Source organism: Schistocerca nitens, chromosome 7, assembly GCF_023898315.1.
Source record: "Schistocerca nitens isolate TAMUIC-IGC-003100 chromosome 7, iqSchNite1.1, whole genome shotgun sequence".
NCBI lineage: Eukaryota > Metazoa > Arthropoda > Insecta > Orthoptera > Acrididae > Schistocerca > Schistocerca nitens.
This window is the reverse complement of record NC_064620.1, coordinates 276399888-276414199: the sequence shown is the minus strand read 5'-3', so window position 1 is coordinate 276414199 and position 14312 is coordinate 276399888. Positions and strand designations below refer to the sequence as shown.

The 14312-nt window shown below is 43.8% G+C and overlaps 1 protein-coding gene and 1 non-coding gene across 2 annotated transcripts in view; one reads left to right on the top strand and one right to left on the bottom strand.

The window, feature by feature from the left end:
• The window catches only part of LOC126195571 (uncharacterized), a 313541-nt gene that overhangs the window by 78421 nt on the left and 220808 nt on the right, over nucleotides 1-14312 (top strand). Inside the window, exon 3 of the mRNA XM_049934197.1 lies at nucleotides 12641-12774. Coding sequence (XP_049790154.1) covers nucleotides 12641-12774 — 134 coding nt within the window. The remainder of the gene's footprint in view (nucleotides 1-12640; nucleotides 12775-14312) is intronic.
• On the bottom strand, nucleotides 5224-5300 carry Trnas-cga (transfer RNA serine (anticodon CGA)). The gene has a single exon. It is a non-coding gene; the product is annotated as a tRNA-Ser (tRNA).

Here is a 14312-nt window from a genome sequence, read left to right as displayed (position 1 = left end):
CCGCAGCTCGTGGTCGTGCGGTAGCATTCTCGCTTCCCGCGCCCGGGTTCCCGGGTTCGATTCCCGGCGGGGTCAGGGATTTTCTCTGCCTCGTGATGACTGGGTGTTGTGTGCTGTCCTTAGGTTAGTTAGGTTTAAGTAGTTCTAAGTTCTAGGGGACTGATGACCATAACTGTTAAGTCCCGTAGTGCTCAGAGCCATTTGAACCATTTTAACAAGAGCTGAAGCACGTCTGAACCATAGTCCTTGAAACTGGAGCAAGCCTAGGTGAGTGTCGATCATTGCTCGTCCATATAAACTATAAGTATGTCTCACGCCAATGTCTTGGAAAAAAAACTGCCCTTTACAAATTGAGCTGTGCGTGGCTTGTGTTCATGCAGTTTACTGCTTGGCATTTTGTCCTTGTGGTACTCCCGTCCCGTTTCTTATTCGCTTTACTGGCGTCACTAAGTTGCTGGCTTGCCTGCCCGCGAGTGGCAGCAGCGGCGCTTATCGGTAAGAGCACTTCTGTCGTGTGTCGGGAGTTCAGTCGGGGAGGGAGCAGCAGTGAGGTCCTGACAGCCAGGATTCGCGACACACATGACTTGAGTGGGGACGACCTTTATTGGTCGTTCGGTCGCTCGTCTCATCTGAGTACGTTTATTTGGTCGCCTACAGATTCTGGGTTTCCGTGTGTGTCGACTTGTGATTCATCCTTTGTTCCACAGTCACTGGTTTTAGTATTGCTCGAGTTGTTTGAGGAAGTGTTTCGTGGAACCGTGTGTAGCTTGTGTGGTTTTGACTGGGCAGCTATTTTAATGCTGTCTGCGTGCTGCAGGCGGTCAGTTGGTTGGGATGGAGCAGCGAGGAAGTCTCCGCAGCGTGAGGCCAGACCAGGACCGCTAGCGTCTAAACCAGATATATTTGCACTGCTCCTAGAACAGAGTACGCGAAATGAAACACTCTTACCAATGTCACGAAAAGCTGCTGAGAAACTGCACACACCAAGTATGGGTATTTCGTGTCTGAAAAAAAAAAAAAAAAAAAAACGGAATTAGGCTCCTGTAGTTGTGGGCTACCAGAGATTTAAAAATGTCTTTACTGGTGTGGGAAACAGATACACCTGTGTCTAATTGAAATTTTATTGTCTTTTGAGGCTTCCTAACTCAACAAGGAGTTTGTTCTCCTGTATAGCCTTTAATAGTATCTATACAGAGAGGCCAGGATTTTCAAAAGGAAGTAGGAGGGCGTGAAATTAAATGACATTTGGTTTCCGGTACTGAGTGTGTGCACCGGTCTTCCTCCATGGGATGATAGCAGCCGGCAGCTGTGACCGAGCGGTTCTAGGAGCTTCAATCTGGAACAGCGCTGCTGCTATGGTCGCAGGTTACAATCCTGCCTCGGTCATGGATGTGTGTGATGTCCTTATGTTAGTTAGGTTTAAGTAGTTCTAAGTTCTAGGGGACTGATGACCTCAGATGTTAAGTCCCATAGTGCTTAGAGCCATTTGAACTATTTTGATGACAGCAACAGCGGACGACGACAGTCGAGAACGGGCAATTGCGCTCGCGTATTCAAAACATGTGACGTCACCCCACCGCGTGGAAGCTTGCAGAAGCGGAATTTTGCTATAGTCAGTAGCGAGCGAGGGTGTGAATCGAACATTCAACAAAGCTACGATCTCCCTTTAAAATGTGCTCCGCCATTGGGGTTTTACGGCGAAATCCATTAGACCACGGTCGAACAGCCCGGACCATTTTATAAGTTGTGACATTTCCGGCTGTGGGAGTTTATATTTTATGTCGACATCACATGTAATTTGTTTTGCAAGTAGAGTTACTAATAAAGAAGTAATAAATTAAAACGAGATGCCTGATCCTGAAGTTTTATTGTGTGAATAGCAAAAATGTAAGCAAAAATTTTTTTTCCTTTTGTTATTTTGTGATAGGGGCAGGTGTGGATGAGAAGAAATTTCTAAAATATTTGAATTTGTGTGTAAAGTTTGTGTGGACTGACAACGTGCTCTCATTCTCAAATAGTTAATGAATGTAGTGTGCGTAATTTGCAAGCTGTCAGTTACACTGCCTCAGGACATGCACACAATCTTTAATAGTTGTCTTGTGTCAAACCTATAACGTGCGTAAGATTACACCTTTTGATGAGTATATATTGACAGTATTTTAAATTTTTGAATTCGGTCAGTTACTGTCACCCCAAAAAAGTACCTGTGGGAGCACAAAAAATGATAGTATGACTGACTGAAAAGTGTGGTACCAGCTGCCTCATTCTACCTTCCTCAGCACTTTTAAAAACTTTCTCAAATATTATTCACACACAAAATCACCCGTCATTCCCACAAGCTTCCTTAAATCCGTTGCACCCGCTGCTCCATTGCGGTAAGTCGCTGGTACCCATCCACCCCACTAGATCAGTCTCACTCACTCATTCAGCCTAACTCATTGTCATGATCGCTTTGTGTCCATCTGTCACTGTCTCCTGCCTCAGTCACAATCTCCTTCGCCCTGTCCTACTACTACTGCCTACTCTCGCTGTCACCGTCCCCCTCTCGCTCTCTATTACTGCTACTGTGTCGTTCATTCTTTCGCACCGCTGGTGTTCTTCTCACTATCTCTATTCCTCGTTGTCACTGGCTCTCAACCTCTTCTCCTTTCTCTTTCTCTTTGCTCCTCCCCCGACGTGACTCTACCGCCTTCATCCTTTTCCTAGCACTATTCTGTCACTATCAACTATGTTCCAGTGCCACTGTGTCCTTCTTTTCTCTAAAACTGCAGTTATCTCATTCGCTCTTTCTATACCACAATCACGGTTTAATGTCTTCCAGTACTTTTTGCTTTTCCGTCTCTTTCCCACTGCCACTGTCTTCTTCTCTATAAGAAACTCTTCGCATACCAAAATTTTTTGGAAAATTTTGAAACGCAGTGAGGGAGGTAGAATGAAGCAGCTGGTACTCTACTGTTCAGTGCCTTGTAAACAGGAGGATATTCGGCTTTTTTCTTCACTGATAGGAGCATTTTTCCGCTGGTTCCCGTCTTTCCCTTGCTGCAGCAGGGCATGTCACTCATATGAAAAGGACTTTATGCGTCAGTAAAATTTTGATAGTTTACTTACGTGATATTGAAATAGCGCAACACTAATTTTACACATCAGAAGGTATTTTATGTGCACAAAAATTTTGCATGTGCTTCAGTAGTACAACATGGTGTTCCCAGAATACTTTTTATGATGAAGAAGACACTTTGCAGCATATTTCTCCGTTCTACGTCATTTTATAAACTGAGTTTTAGGCTCACACCGAATTTTACGTGCGTAGTTTACGTGTAGAAGCAGGATGGCTGTAAGCACTATGGGACTTAACATCTGAGGTCATCAGTCCCCTAGAACTTAGAACTACTTAAACCTAACTAACCTAAGGACATGACACACATCCATGCCAGAGGCAGGATTCGAACCTGCGACCGTAGCAGCAGCGCGGTTGCGGACTGGAGCGCCTAGAACCGCTGGATAATTCTGAATGTCTGTATCTCAGAAACGGATAAAGATGTCAAGACAGTTTTCCAGAATGTTCGAGATCGAGATCTTAGGAATATATCGGAGAACGTTCAGCCGTCTTGGAATTTTTGGAACATTTTTGGCACACAACGATCACGTTTTTGGGGTGTCTCTCGATAATGGATAAAGATTTTTTTCAAACCGGGAAGATGGCACTTCTAGTTTAATGCCCAGAGCGTATAACGTTGAAATGAACAATTTTCTGCGGTTTGAAGTTTAGATATTCGCTGATGTCGGCGAAAAATGGTGATAAACGCTTCTTTCGCGTTTTCCTGGGAACCTCCCATAAAATAAACTATGTTTCCATAAGACCCGGAGCACCGCATACCAAACCTAAATGAGAAAGAAGTAAAGGATTTACTCCATTTGCTTATGATGGAAAATATGAATAATATTCAAACCTTGAACCTGTGCTATAGAATACTTACAGTAAGATGAGCCTTCTGTTGGGAATAAAAATGGTCCCTAGGCCAAGGGCTATCCAAAACACTTGACCTTACTTTTCTATCAACAACAGAATCCGAGGTATGAGTCCAAGAAAAATGCTGTCTTTATGCGCACCGTTTTGGAATATAGTGGATGCGCATCCTGTCGCATGCCTATCGATGTGTAATACTGAGCATTAGAGTTTTGTTGCTCCTGGGAGCTATTAGGCAAGTCGCAGTTGTAACTGCCGTATGTTAATGGAGTTTGAATCCATAACCAACAGTGAAGATCATCGTGCGAGACTCCAGACAGAATCGAGGTGATGGGAATGTAGGTCAGTGTCACGACGCAGCGGCTTTCATGCTAACAGAATGCGTTTGTGGGCGTACGGTTTGAGACTAGCAGGGAACCGTGTGCACACAGCTGTCGTGTTGCCCTCTCGTAGTTATGCTGCTTCGTACAGCTGCGGTGTGTAGTAGTTCTCGATACTTTTGGATTTTACACGTTACATGGCTGTGTTACGGATATTAATTATTGCAAACTCAGTTATGTTTCGGGTGTGCAGTCGGTCGTCGTCGTTTTCTACTATTCATCTCCGCGTCTTCCACACATCGTCGGATGAGCCGACGAAGACATGAGCAGGCAGTGTCAGCCCTAGACATACAGTTCATCTGAAGATGTCTGGAAGGTGCCGAGATGAAGCATCGTGCGTACTAGAAAACGACGACCAACTGCGCTGCCGAAACTTCATCAAATACATTATGCATTATTTGTGTCAGTCACTTGAGGCATTATGTTGGTTGTTTCCAGCAATACATTATATACTCTGTAGCATGCAGTAAAACATTTCTTCTCTTCTATTTAAAGCTGACGAGGCATTACTGAAATCTTCTGTGAGCTATGGCCTTTGTAAACTGTCCATGTAACCAGAAAATAACAGTGGATATTACCCGAAACTGTGATGAAGCAGGTCTATGGAGAGAAGTCAGCACCACTTCTGTGTCTTACTGGGAATACATTTTTCAATGATTAGTTGTCAGACTAGTCAAGGTTTTATCTGACTGTCCTACATTGGTAACATAAAGAAAAAAAAAAAAAAAGGAAAGGAAAAATATCCATCCAAAAGCCGGGCTCGAAACATTACGTTGTGCAAAACAAAGTTCGTACGCAATGATATGTAAGTGTCCATTTTCACAACAATGCCGATTACAATGCTCTATACTATGAAACTTCCTGGCAGATTAAAACTGCGTGCCGGACCGAGACTCGAACTCGGGACCTTTGCCTTTCGGGGGCAAGTGCTCTACCAACTGAGCTACCCAAGCACGACTCACGCCCCGTCTTCACAGCTGTACTTCTGCCAGGACCTCGTCTCCTACCTTCCAAACTTTACAGAAGCTCTCCTGTTGATAGAGCTCTTGCCCGCGAAAGGCTAAGGTCCCGAGTTATAGTCTCGGTCCGGCACACAGTTTTAATCCGCCAGGAAGTTTCATATCAGCGCACACTCCGCTGCAGAGTGAAAATAAATTTGGTAGCACTCAGTTCCAGCCCTCCTAGAAACCTGAATTCGACAGATTGTTGTAGCGGGCATCTTGGATTTCCTTCATCTGGATAAGTACTCACGGTACAAAAATCATTTTATTTTAAATGTAAAGGTCTGTGGAAACGAACTGACGAAGACTGCAATACGTTCAGTCATGCAGTCGCGTTAGCAAAGTTCCTCAGCACTTGTAGTTACACACATGCATAAATTACAGACCATCAGAACGTCGATCCTCCTTTTAAATAGCGCAGTTGGGCCCCGACAGTGCAATGTTGCCGCTTCATTTCAATTTAAACAGGCTCAAGCGACACACAGTTGCTTAAAGATTCTATGCAACAAAAAGCCTCTCAAAGAAGAAGTACATCTAATCTAGTTTGGATGGAATAACAGACTGTCTCTTGTCCAAAACAGAAATTAAGACGAAGCGAGGTGGCGCAGTGGGGAGCACACTGGACTCATATTCGGGGGAACAACGTTTCTCCTGCTTCCGACCATCGTGCATTAGGTTTCCCGTGATTTTCCTTAATCGTTACAGGCCCATTCTGTGATGGTCCCCACCCATGAATCAATCAGAGCCTCTGCTCCATCTCTAATGCCCTGAATGTCGATGGGACGTTAAAAACTAATCTTCCTGGCCTTTCTTACAAATTTAAATATATTTTTGCTACAGCACTGACTATTGTCTTTACCCACGACGAAGGAACAGTTTCTTCCATTGAGTTAAATAATGTACAAGCAGACGTATTTGTTATTTTCAATATAGTAGTGAATCATATTTTTAGATTTTGCTATGAATTATATTATTGATCAGAATTAGAAGCCAGCCCCTGTCCTGGAAACAGTACGAAGATGTCACATTACTGGAGCATTACATTGATAAAGTTGCGTTCTCACACACAGTGTCACATCTCCATTCACACGCTTCTTTTTCCTCGACTTATCCAGATGAAGGAAATCCAAGATGCCCGCTACAACAGTCTGTCGAATTCAGGTTTCTAGGACGGCTGGAACTGCTACCAAATTTATTTTCTACAATACGTGTACGGTACTAGAATATGTCTCACGCCTGGCCTATATATTAGCGCTACATATAAATATTGCCTTCCGAAAATCGATGCATTAAGCTGCTGAAAGGAACTACTGCGAGGGCTAAGGCTGGGAGCAGGTTTTGTATTTGTGAGCGAGGGGAGCAACACACTACAATGGAGGTACCAGGTGGCAAGGAACAAAGAGCTAACTCCAATCAACAAAATCCAAGAAACTGTGTTGTTGTAACATGAGTCCACGCTACTTCGTTCGATTGAAAGTCAATACTGACATTGCACTGAAATGTTCTTCACTGGAAGTCTATTATTGATGTTGAAGTCCAGTGAGCTGTTGAGTTTGTGAACGGTTGAACATTAGGAATACTGAAATCTCTACCTAGCCCCGCCAGCTGTTACACTGGGGCATTCTACAACCTGCGACATAACATTTACATTTACACCAGAAGATGTAACTCAAAAGTGGCGAACCGGTTGTGGGGGTGTATAAGTGACCTGAAAGAACACAGCAACAGTGGGCCATTGCACATTTCATTCAGTTACATTTTAGTAGTTTCAACATCTGTGTTTTAAAAAACTGTTCACTGTAAGAAGTGTCAATCTGTCGTGTACGGCAAGAAAGAAAGAATGAATTGATTGTTGGTGTTAATAACGATCATCCTCCTTTTCCTTCTCTGCATTACTGCAGATGACGTGTCACTGAGCACATTTGTTGTGCCGACGGGGGTGGCCGTGCGGTTCTAGGCGCTACAGTCTGGTACCGCGTGATCGCTACGCTCGCAGGTTCGAATCCTGCCTTGGGCATGGATGAGTGTGATGTCCTTAGGTTAGTTAGGTTTAAGTAAGTCTAAGTTCTAGGGGACTGATGTTAAGTCCCATAATGCTCAGAGCCATTTTTGAACATTTGTTGTGTGCATGCAGTACACGTGAGGTGCCTAGTTGTTTCCACTGCACCGTGTGGAATACAAATGTTCTGTTATAGTTCACTAACCTGCTGTCTTCAAGTTGATGTCCCCAGCGCAGAAAACAGCACGCAGGTGGTAGGTTCTGTATCTTGAGGCTTAAATTGACTTTTAGCGAGGGTCTGCTCTGAAATAATGTATCACTTATTTGGGATGCCATTCGCGTATTTTAATATATCTACACGAGAAGACTATATGATCTTAATACAACATCTTCTGATACAGTAAAGTACATGATCAAACACAATGTTTACGAAAATGTAGCTTTACACTATTTGTGGCACGTGTCTGTGCCTCATGACTACCGGAGTGAATCTTTTAATACTAAATACTGGCAAACACATCCTGCCACAGACAACATGACTGTACATCTCGACTGCCTAATCCAGAGTGACGAACAGGAACTTAAATAAAAATTGAAAACACATCCTACGGTAGACAACATGTCTGTTCTTCTCGACTGCCTAATCCAGAGTGACCAACAGCCCGAAACACTTCGCGCGCCATACTAGAAAAGGCGTGACACGAACGCTTCCGTAGTGCTTCGTCAGTAATTTCGTCAGTCTTTTGTTTTTGATTTAAATAGTTTTTAGTTATTCTAGACTGATAATCAGCTGTTGAGAGATATTTGTATTAAAATAACTAATAATAATAACTATACTTTAACTTTTTGGCGCCCTTTCTCCGAACAGAGCAGCCAATCCCAGAGCAGTAGCATTATGCAGGAGGTCTTTCTCATAGGAACGGTACCGAATCTGACATTTGTCACAGATACCTCACACCGCATTTCGTCATCTATATACTTCTTGCATCTCCAATGCTCTGGGAACTGCTTCTTGGAGCCTAATATGATGGCTGACTAAGCCATAAATATTACACGTATTGAGGTGCAGTGAGGTATGGGCTTGAGAATGGTTGAAGATGAAGTACAGTGTGGCGTGGCTTCCATGATTGATGATAAGATCAGCGAGGCATGGGCTCAATGTTGCAGAATGGTGAAAGACTATGCTCAGTGAGGCTTGGGATCGGTTGAAGCTGAGGTCCAGCTTGAAAGCAGTCGAAGATGAGGTTCAGCGAAGTTTCGGCTCAGGTACAGTTCAACTGAAATCCAACTGGGCGTGAGCTCGAGAACATGTGAAGCAGTAGCTCGAGGATGGTTGAGATGGAGTCCAATCCGGCGATCACTTGAGTGTGTACTTCGACTTTTGGGCTGCATAGCGCAGCCAGTGTAAGCTCGGACTGTGAGCGATAGCTGATGCTGAACTCCGATTGATGGGTTACTAAGTGCTGCCGGCGTAAGCTCGGAGTGTTGGTTGCCGAGTAGAGCAGCCGGGCGGCGCCCTAATTACCTGCCCTTCCGAAGGGTTTCGCAGCGTTCAGCAGGCATGTGATTTTCCGGGAGAGAAGTGGTGCCTTAAATGCAGCGCTGTTAATTGCAGTACGCCAGATACTAGCTGCGGGGCTGCCGCTACAAGGTATTGTGGTAGTTGCTGGTGGTTTGGCTGAAAACAATCCGTTGTGTTTGCGTCGATGACGGGCTGTTTCTGTCGATCTCCACAGTGCCGTGTAGTTGGCAGACCTGAGCGTAGGCAGCCCGCAGTATATGGCTGTCTGATTGGTGGTGTGCCACAGGCGGCAGGCCGAGGACACAGTAGCGGCGAAACAGTCCTCCCCCGCGCTCCCCCCTGCCCCGCTGAACATGGCGTGTATTGTGGGCCACCCGAAAAGCGTCGCCTTACCGGCAGACTTCATTGACAGTTTTATTGTGGACAGTTTTTTTCATTAATGATCTCGCTGCTTCTTTTATTTTTTATGTACAACATCACTCCAGAAGAGAAAAATTCTAGCGAAAAGTGCGTGAAGGCTCACATCCACAGTGGAAGCAGGAAACGAGCACAAAAACCCTATCCTTGGCGATGTTTTAAATGAATAAAACGAAACGATTTTCATGATGAAACAAAACTTCATTTCAGTAGTTGCACACACAATACCAGTAATAGTAATTTTTCGATAAAAAGCGACTGATACGAGTAAAAAGAATGTAGAATGTAACCCATAAAACGAGTGTCAGTCAAAAAGTGGTGCCTCTTATGTTTTCTCCTTCAATAAAGGTTCTTATGCGAAAAATTTGAATTTGGCATTATTCCGCATAGCTTTTTAGAATCCATTGCAGTTAACACTCTACTTTAACAGATGACAGTACTGCAGTCATTTGCAAAACGACCGACATCGATGTTTCGTATTAGACAGTGGTCCTACAATAGAATTCTTGAATGCAGGAGGTGAAACAAATGTCTCTGAGCACTATGGGACTCAACTTCTGAGATCATCAGTCCCCTAGAACTTAGAACTACTTCAACCTAACTAACCTAAGGACATCACACACATCCATTCCCGAGGCAGGATTCGAACCTGCGTCCGTAGCTGTCCCGCGGTTCCAGACAGTAGCGCCTAGAACCGCACGGCCACTCCTGCCGGCAGGAGGTGAAACACCAATGCACGCTCATGAAAGAGTGAAAAATGTGTACGGAGATGTAACAGCGGATATCAGCACTGTTAGGCGATGGATTTGTCGCTGTTACGAAGCTGAAGTGAAAACATCGTAGCCTGACGCAACAAGTCGATGTTATCTTTAGTGGCCACATACGTGTGGCTGCAGACGATTTGTGGAACATTATCTCCTTAATAAAATCAGTGTGATGACGATTATTCAACAACTGGGATACTTAAAGATTTGTGAAACTTAGGTGGCAAGGATGTTAACCGACCAGAATAAGGTGATAAGAAAACAACTGCTTTCCAACTCTTGCAGCGCCTCCTGTTGGAGATGAGATTCTGGAAAAAACTGTGACCGGAGATGAAACACGGTTGCATTTTTCGAACCAGAATTAAATATTCAGTATCGAATGGCCTCACAGAAACACACCGTCCGCCCCGATTGAGTGCTCAACGCGACGGATTGCCATCCTACGGGCCCGGGTTCGATTCCCGGCTGGGTCGGGGATTTCCTCCACTCAGGGACAATGTTGTATTGTCTTAATCATCATTTCATCCCCATCCGGCGCGCAGGTCGCCCAATGTGGCGTCGAATGTAATAAGACCTGCACCAAGGCGGCCGGACCTGCCCCGTAAGGGTCCTCCCGGCCAATGACTCCAAACGCTCATTTGTACAGAAGCTCACCGAAGAAGAATATGTTCACAACTGTGCGATGGGCAGGGAAAATTACGGCTACAGTATTCTGGGATGCAGATGGTTGATTTTTTGGAGCAGAGATGCACAATAAACTGTCCAACACGTCAGAGCCCTCACACTGTTTGGAGCACGTCTTCTGCGAGTTGCCCAGGAAAGCTATGGAGGAACTTCTACTTTGCATGATAATGCAAGACCACTCACCAGTCATCATGCCGTAGAAGCGATTGTTAAAACTGGATGGAAAATCTTGCCTCGTCCTCCGTATAGTCCTGAGTTGGCACCATCAGCCTTCCATCTCTTTGGGCCACTAAACGAAGCTCATTTGCAGCAGTGGCTTAGGAAGCATTAACTTTGTTAAAAGGTGAACCAAAACTGTGTAAGTGGATGGATACTATATTGGAAAGTCATAAATTTATTGCGAATGTTGTGGTATTCAAACTATGTAGCTGCATTTGAAATTATTGACGAAAAATAGTAGGGGGCATTACTCTTTGACTGGCCCTCGTATTTCTGAAGGAACAGTGCAGTGAAGAGGAGAGATTATTTTATATACTTATGTCGATCTTCAAGTTATTTACTGTTACAGTAGTAACAATTGCATTCATTGCATGGTTTTAGAATGGAACGTACTATTCAGTCCAGAGTCGGTCGCCTTGCTGCGGAATTGCTGTCATGCACATTCGTCTTAGCTCTGAAGAATATTTGCTTACTTCAATCCACACTATCCATTTACATATAATCTCCCACCATTTTATAGTTGCGCATTAGTGTCACTTACGAGAACAGTTACAGTTACATATTATTCAAATATTATTCTTTTACCTTTTCTTTTTCTCTTTTACTTGTCCTGCACTCTGACAACTTATTATCGATCTGTTTTATGCTTTCTAAGTTGGTTTTTTAAAAAAACAATACGCCAGTGAATTTTAGATGTTTCCTTCCCCTTCGTCTGCTATGTTTTTTACGTACATTTTAAATTTGAATTACTTCATGAGTCACAAACGCACAAGTGGTATTTTGTGTTAATATCTTGCAAACCAGTAATATTAAGTCTTCACGTGACACATGTCACATAGAGGGCATTCCAATCCCTGTCATACCGAGGTGTGCTGTACAGGTGCATGTAAACAGCGGCCTCAGTTTATGTGATCGCTCTAAGCTTGTGGTTATAGCTTGATACCACTGCCTATCAATTTTAATTGTATATTACAGGTATTTTCCTACCAACTGTTATGTTCATACGCCGGTATAGTTGTGATTTTCGGTTTTATACTCTCTGATCGTTATGTGAAAAAAATTTTAACTTCTAGCACTGAGGATGCTGACAATAATACAACAAAATACGGCCAATGCTGATTTTCCTTCCAATTCTATCCACTATTTGGTCGTGGTGCACACAACACGCCATGGAGTCGCCAAACAATAAGAGTTACATAGCAGTTAACCTTATGCAAATGTCTATTTAATTACAAGCCAAAAACGTGGTAGTTGAGGAAACGGTATGAGAAACTCATGGTAGGACATTTATCAAAGTGTACTACTGACAAGAAATTAAATTACATCATGACTGTATCAGTCCGCAGCTCGTGGTCGTGCGGTAGCGTTCTCGCTACCCACGCCCGGGTTCCCGGGTTCGATTCCCGGCGGGGTCAGGGATTTTCTCTGCCTCGTGATGACTGGGTGTTGTGTGCTGTCCTTAGGTTAGTTAGGTTTAAGTAGTTCTAAGTTCTAGGGGACTGATGACCATAGATGTTAAGTCCCATAGTGCTCAGAGCCATTTGAACCACTTGACTGTATCTGTTACGTTACGTGTCCAGAGGTTAGATGGCAGGTACTTGAGAGTTGACTGAGGTAGAGTCGTTACTTGGTAGCGAATTTCCGCCTGCTCCCATTGTCAGTAACCGCGTCCTGCTGTGTGTTTCAGCGCTACCCCAGGAGGGTCCTCGCATCTCCGGCGGCAGGCCCCGCTACCAGGTGGGCGACACCGTCAGCCTCGACTGCAGCTCTGGGCCGTCCAGGCCAGCCGCGCACCTCGTCTGGTACATCAACGACCAGCAGGTAAGCTCCCGACAAGAGCGAGCGGTACTTCTAGCAGCGCTATAAACTCTAAATCCGGGCTGTGTTTAGGTTGATCATTATTAATCTGGGGAAATCAGGAATGGTATTCACCATGCAAAATCGTCCTTCAACATGATGAAGACAGAGATTTGTCTTTGTGTGAACTGAACCCCGGACACTGGGAAACCGCTCTGATCCATATTAGCGAGCCAGCCTGCCAGGCTGGTGCAACCCAATCTATTTGACACCGTGTCGGTAGCTTGCGTGGCATTTTCGCTGCTTATTTTCACCACAGACCTTTCCACCATAGAAAAATCTTTCGCGATCATCAGGAATCGACACAGCACGATCCATGATCGCTTAACACTTCTCTATATCTCACAGGAACTGCTTTGGAAGAAAAAAAGCAGGTTCGGCTTTTAATGTCCAGTCGTCAAAGACAGAATACTTGCTTAGGTTCATAGAAGTGAGACTGGAATTTACCCTAATATATTTGAAGGGATCATTTCATCGATAACCTGAAGCGATGCAAGTGAACTGCTAAAAACCGAGATCAGCAGGCTTTTGAATCCAAGTCTTCTTGAATAATAAATAGTCGATGAGACGTCTTGATTACTAGTCCATTGTATTAACCACTGTGCCAAGTCGCTCTTAGCACCTGAGTTGTGACAGAGCCCAAGACACTCTTTCTATCGAAGGATTAGGACGAGGTAGCAATGGGACTAAAACTTAGGTTAGAATTGATTTATTAAAACTATTTTATTTGATTTATTTGTGATTTCTGCTACCAGTCACTTTTATTTTTATGTTTAATCTAACATAATACAACGCGTTGCGAACATGTTCTGTTCATCATCAGGCGTTTATGCATACATACGTACTGAGAAATGTTACTTAAAATAAATTGTCTTAAACTAAATCAACCTAGAACTTTTTGTCCATTGTTCGTTACTGTAGAGGCTAGTGTGCCATTTGCGGGGGACTGGGGGGGGGGGGGGGGAGGGGGCAGTGGATTGCCAGAAATCGATGTTAGTGATGTCTTCTGCTGGTTTTTCATGTTGTTGGTTATGTATGACATCACAACCTGTATAGGCTGCAGATAGTTTCGCATCATTGTGTGTTGCGAAAATCGTGTGGAAGGCTTTTATACGACAGATGATCACTTATGATTTTATCGCCTTGTAGTTTCACTTCCATCATTGATGTAATTGCGGAACTATTGAGTTATATTACACTATTTCACTTTGTATTTTGTCACTGTTTACCGACGTAATTCACTGTAAAAATTATGTACTTAGTACAAGATGGCGGACTTGTAGAATGTGAGTCAGTATTGATTATCGAGGTTTTGTATCGATATTCTTGTTACTGACATATTTGTAGTCGTTATTTGCATTGACATATTTATTTTACTTCTGGGACAATGTTTTCCATTATTGACCCGAAAAATGTAATTTTTCTTATTAATTCTTCAAAATTGGATGGCCTGTCGTAAAACTTAGATCTTTCCAGCCAAATATTCCACATGGTTGCGAGCG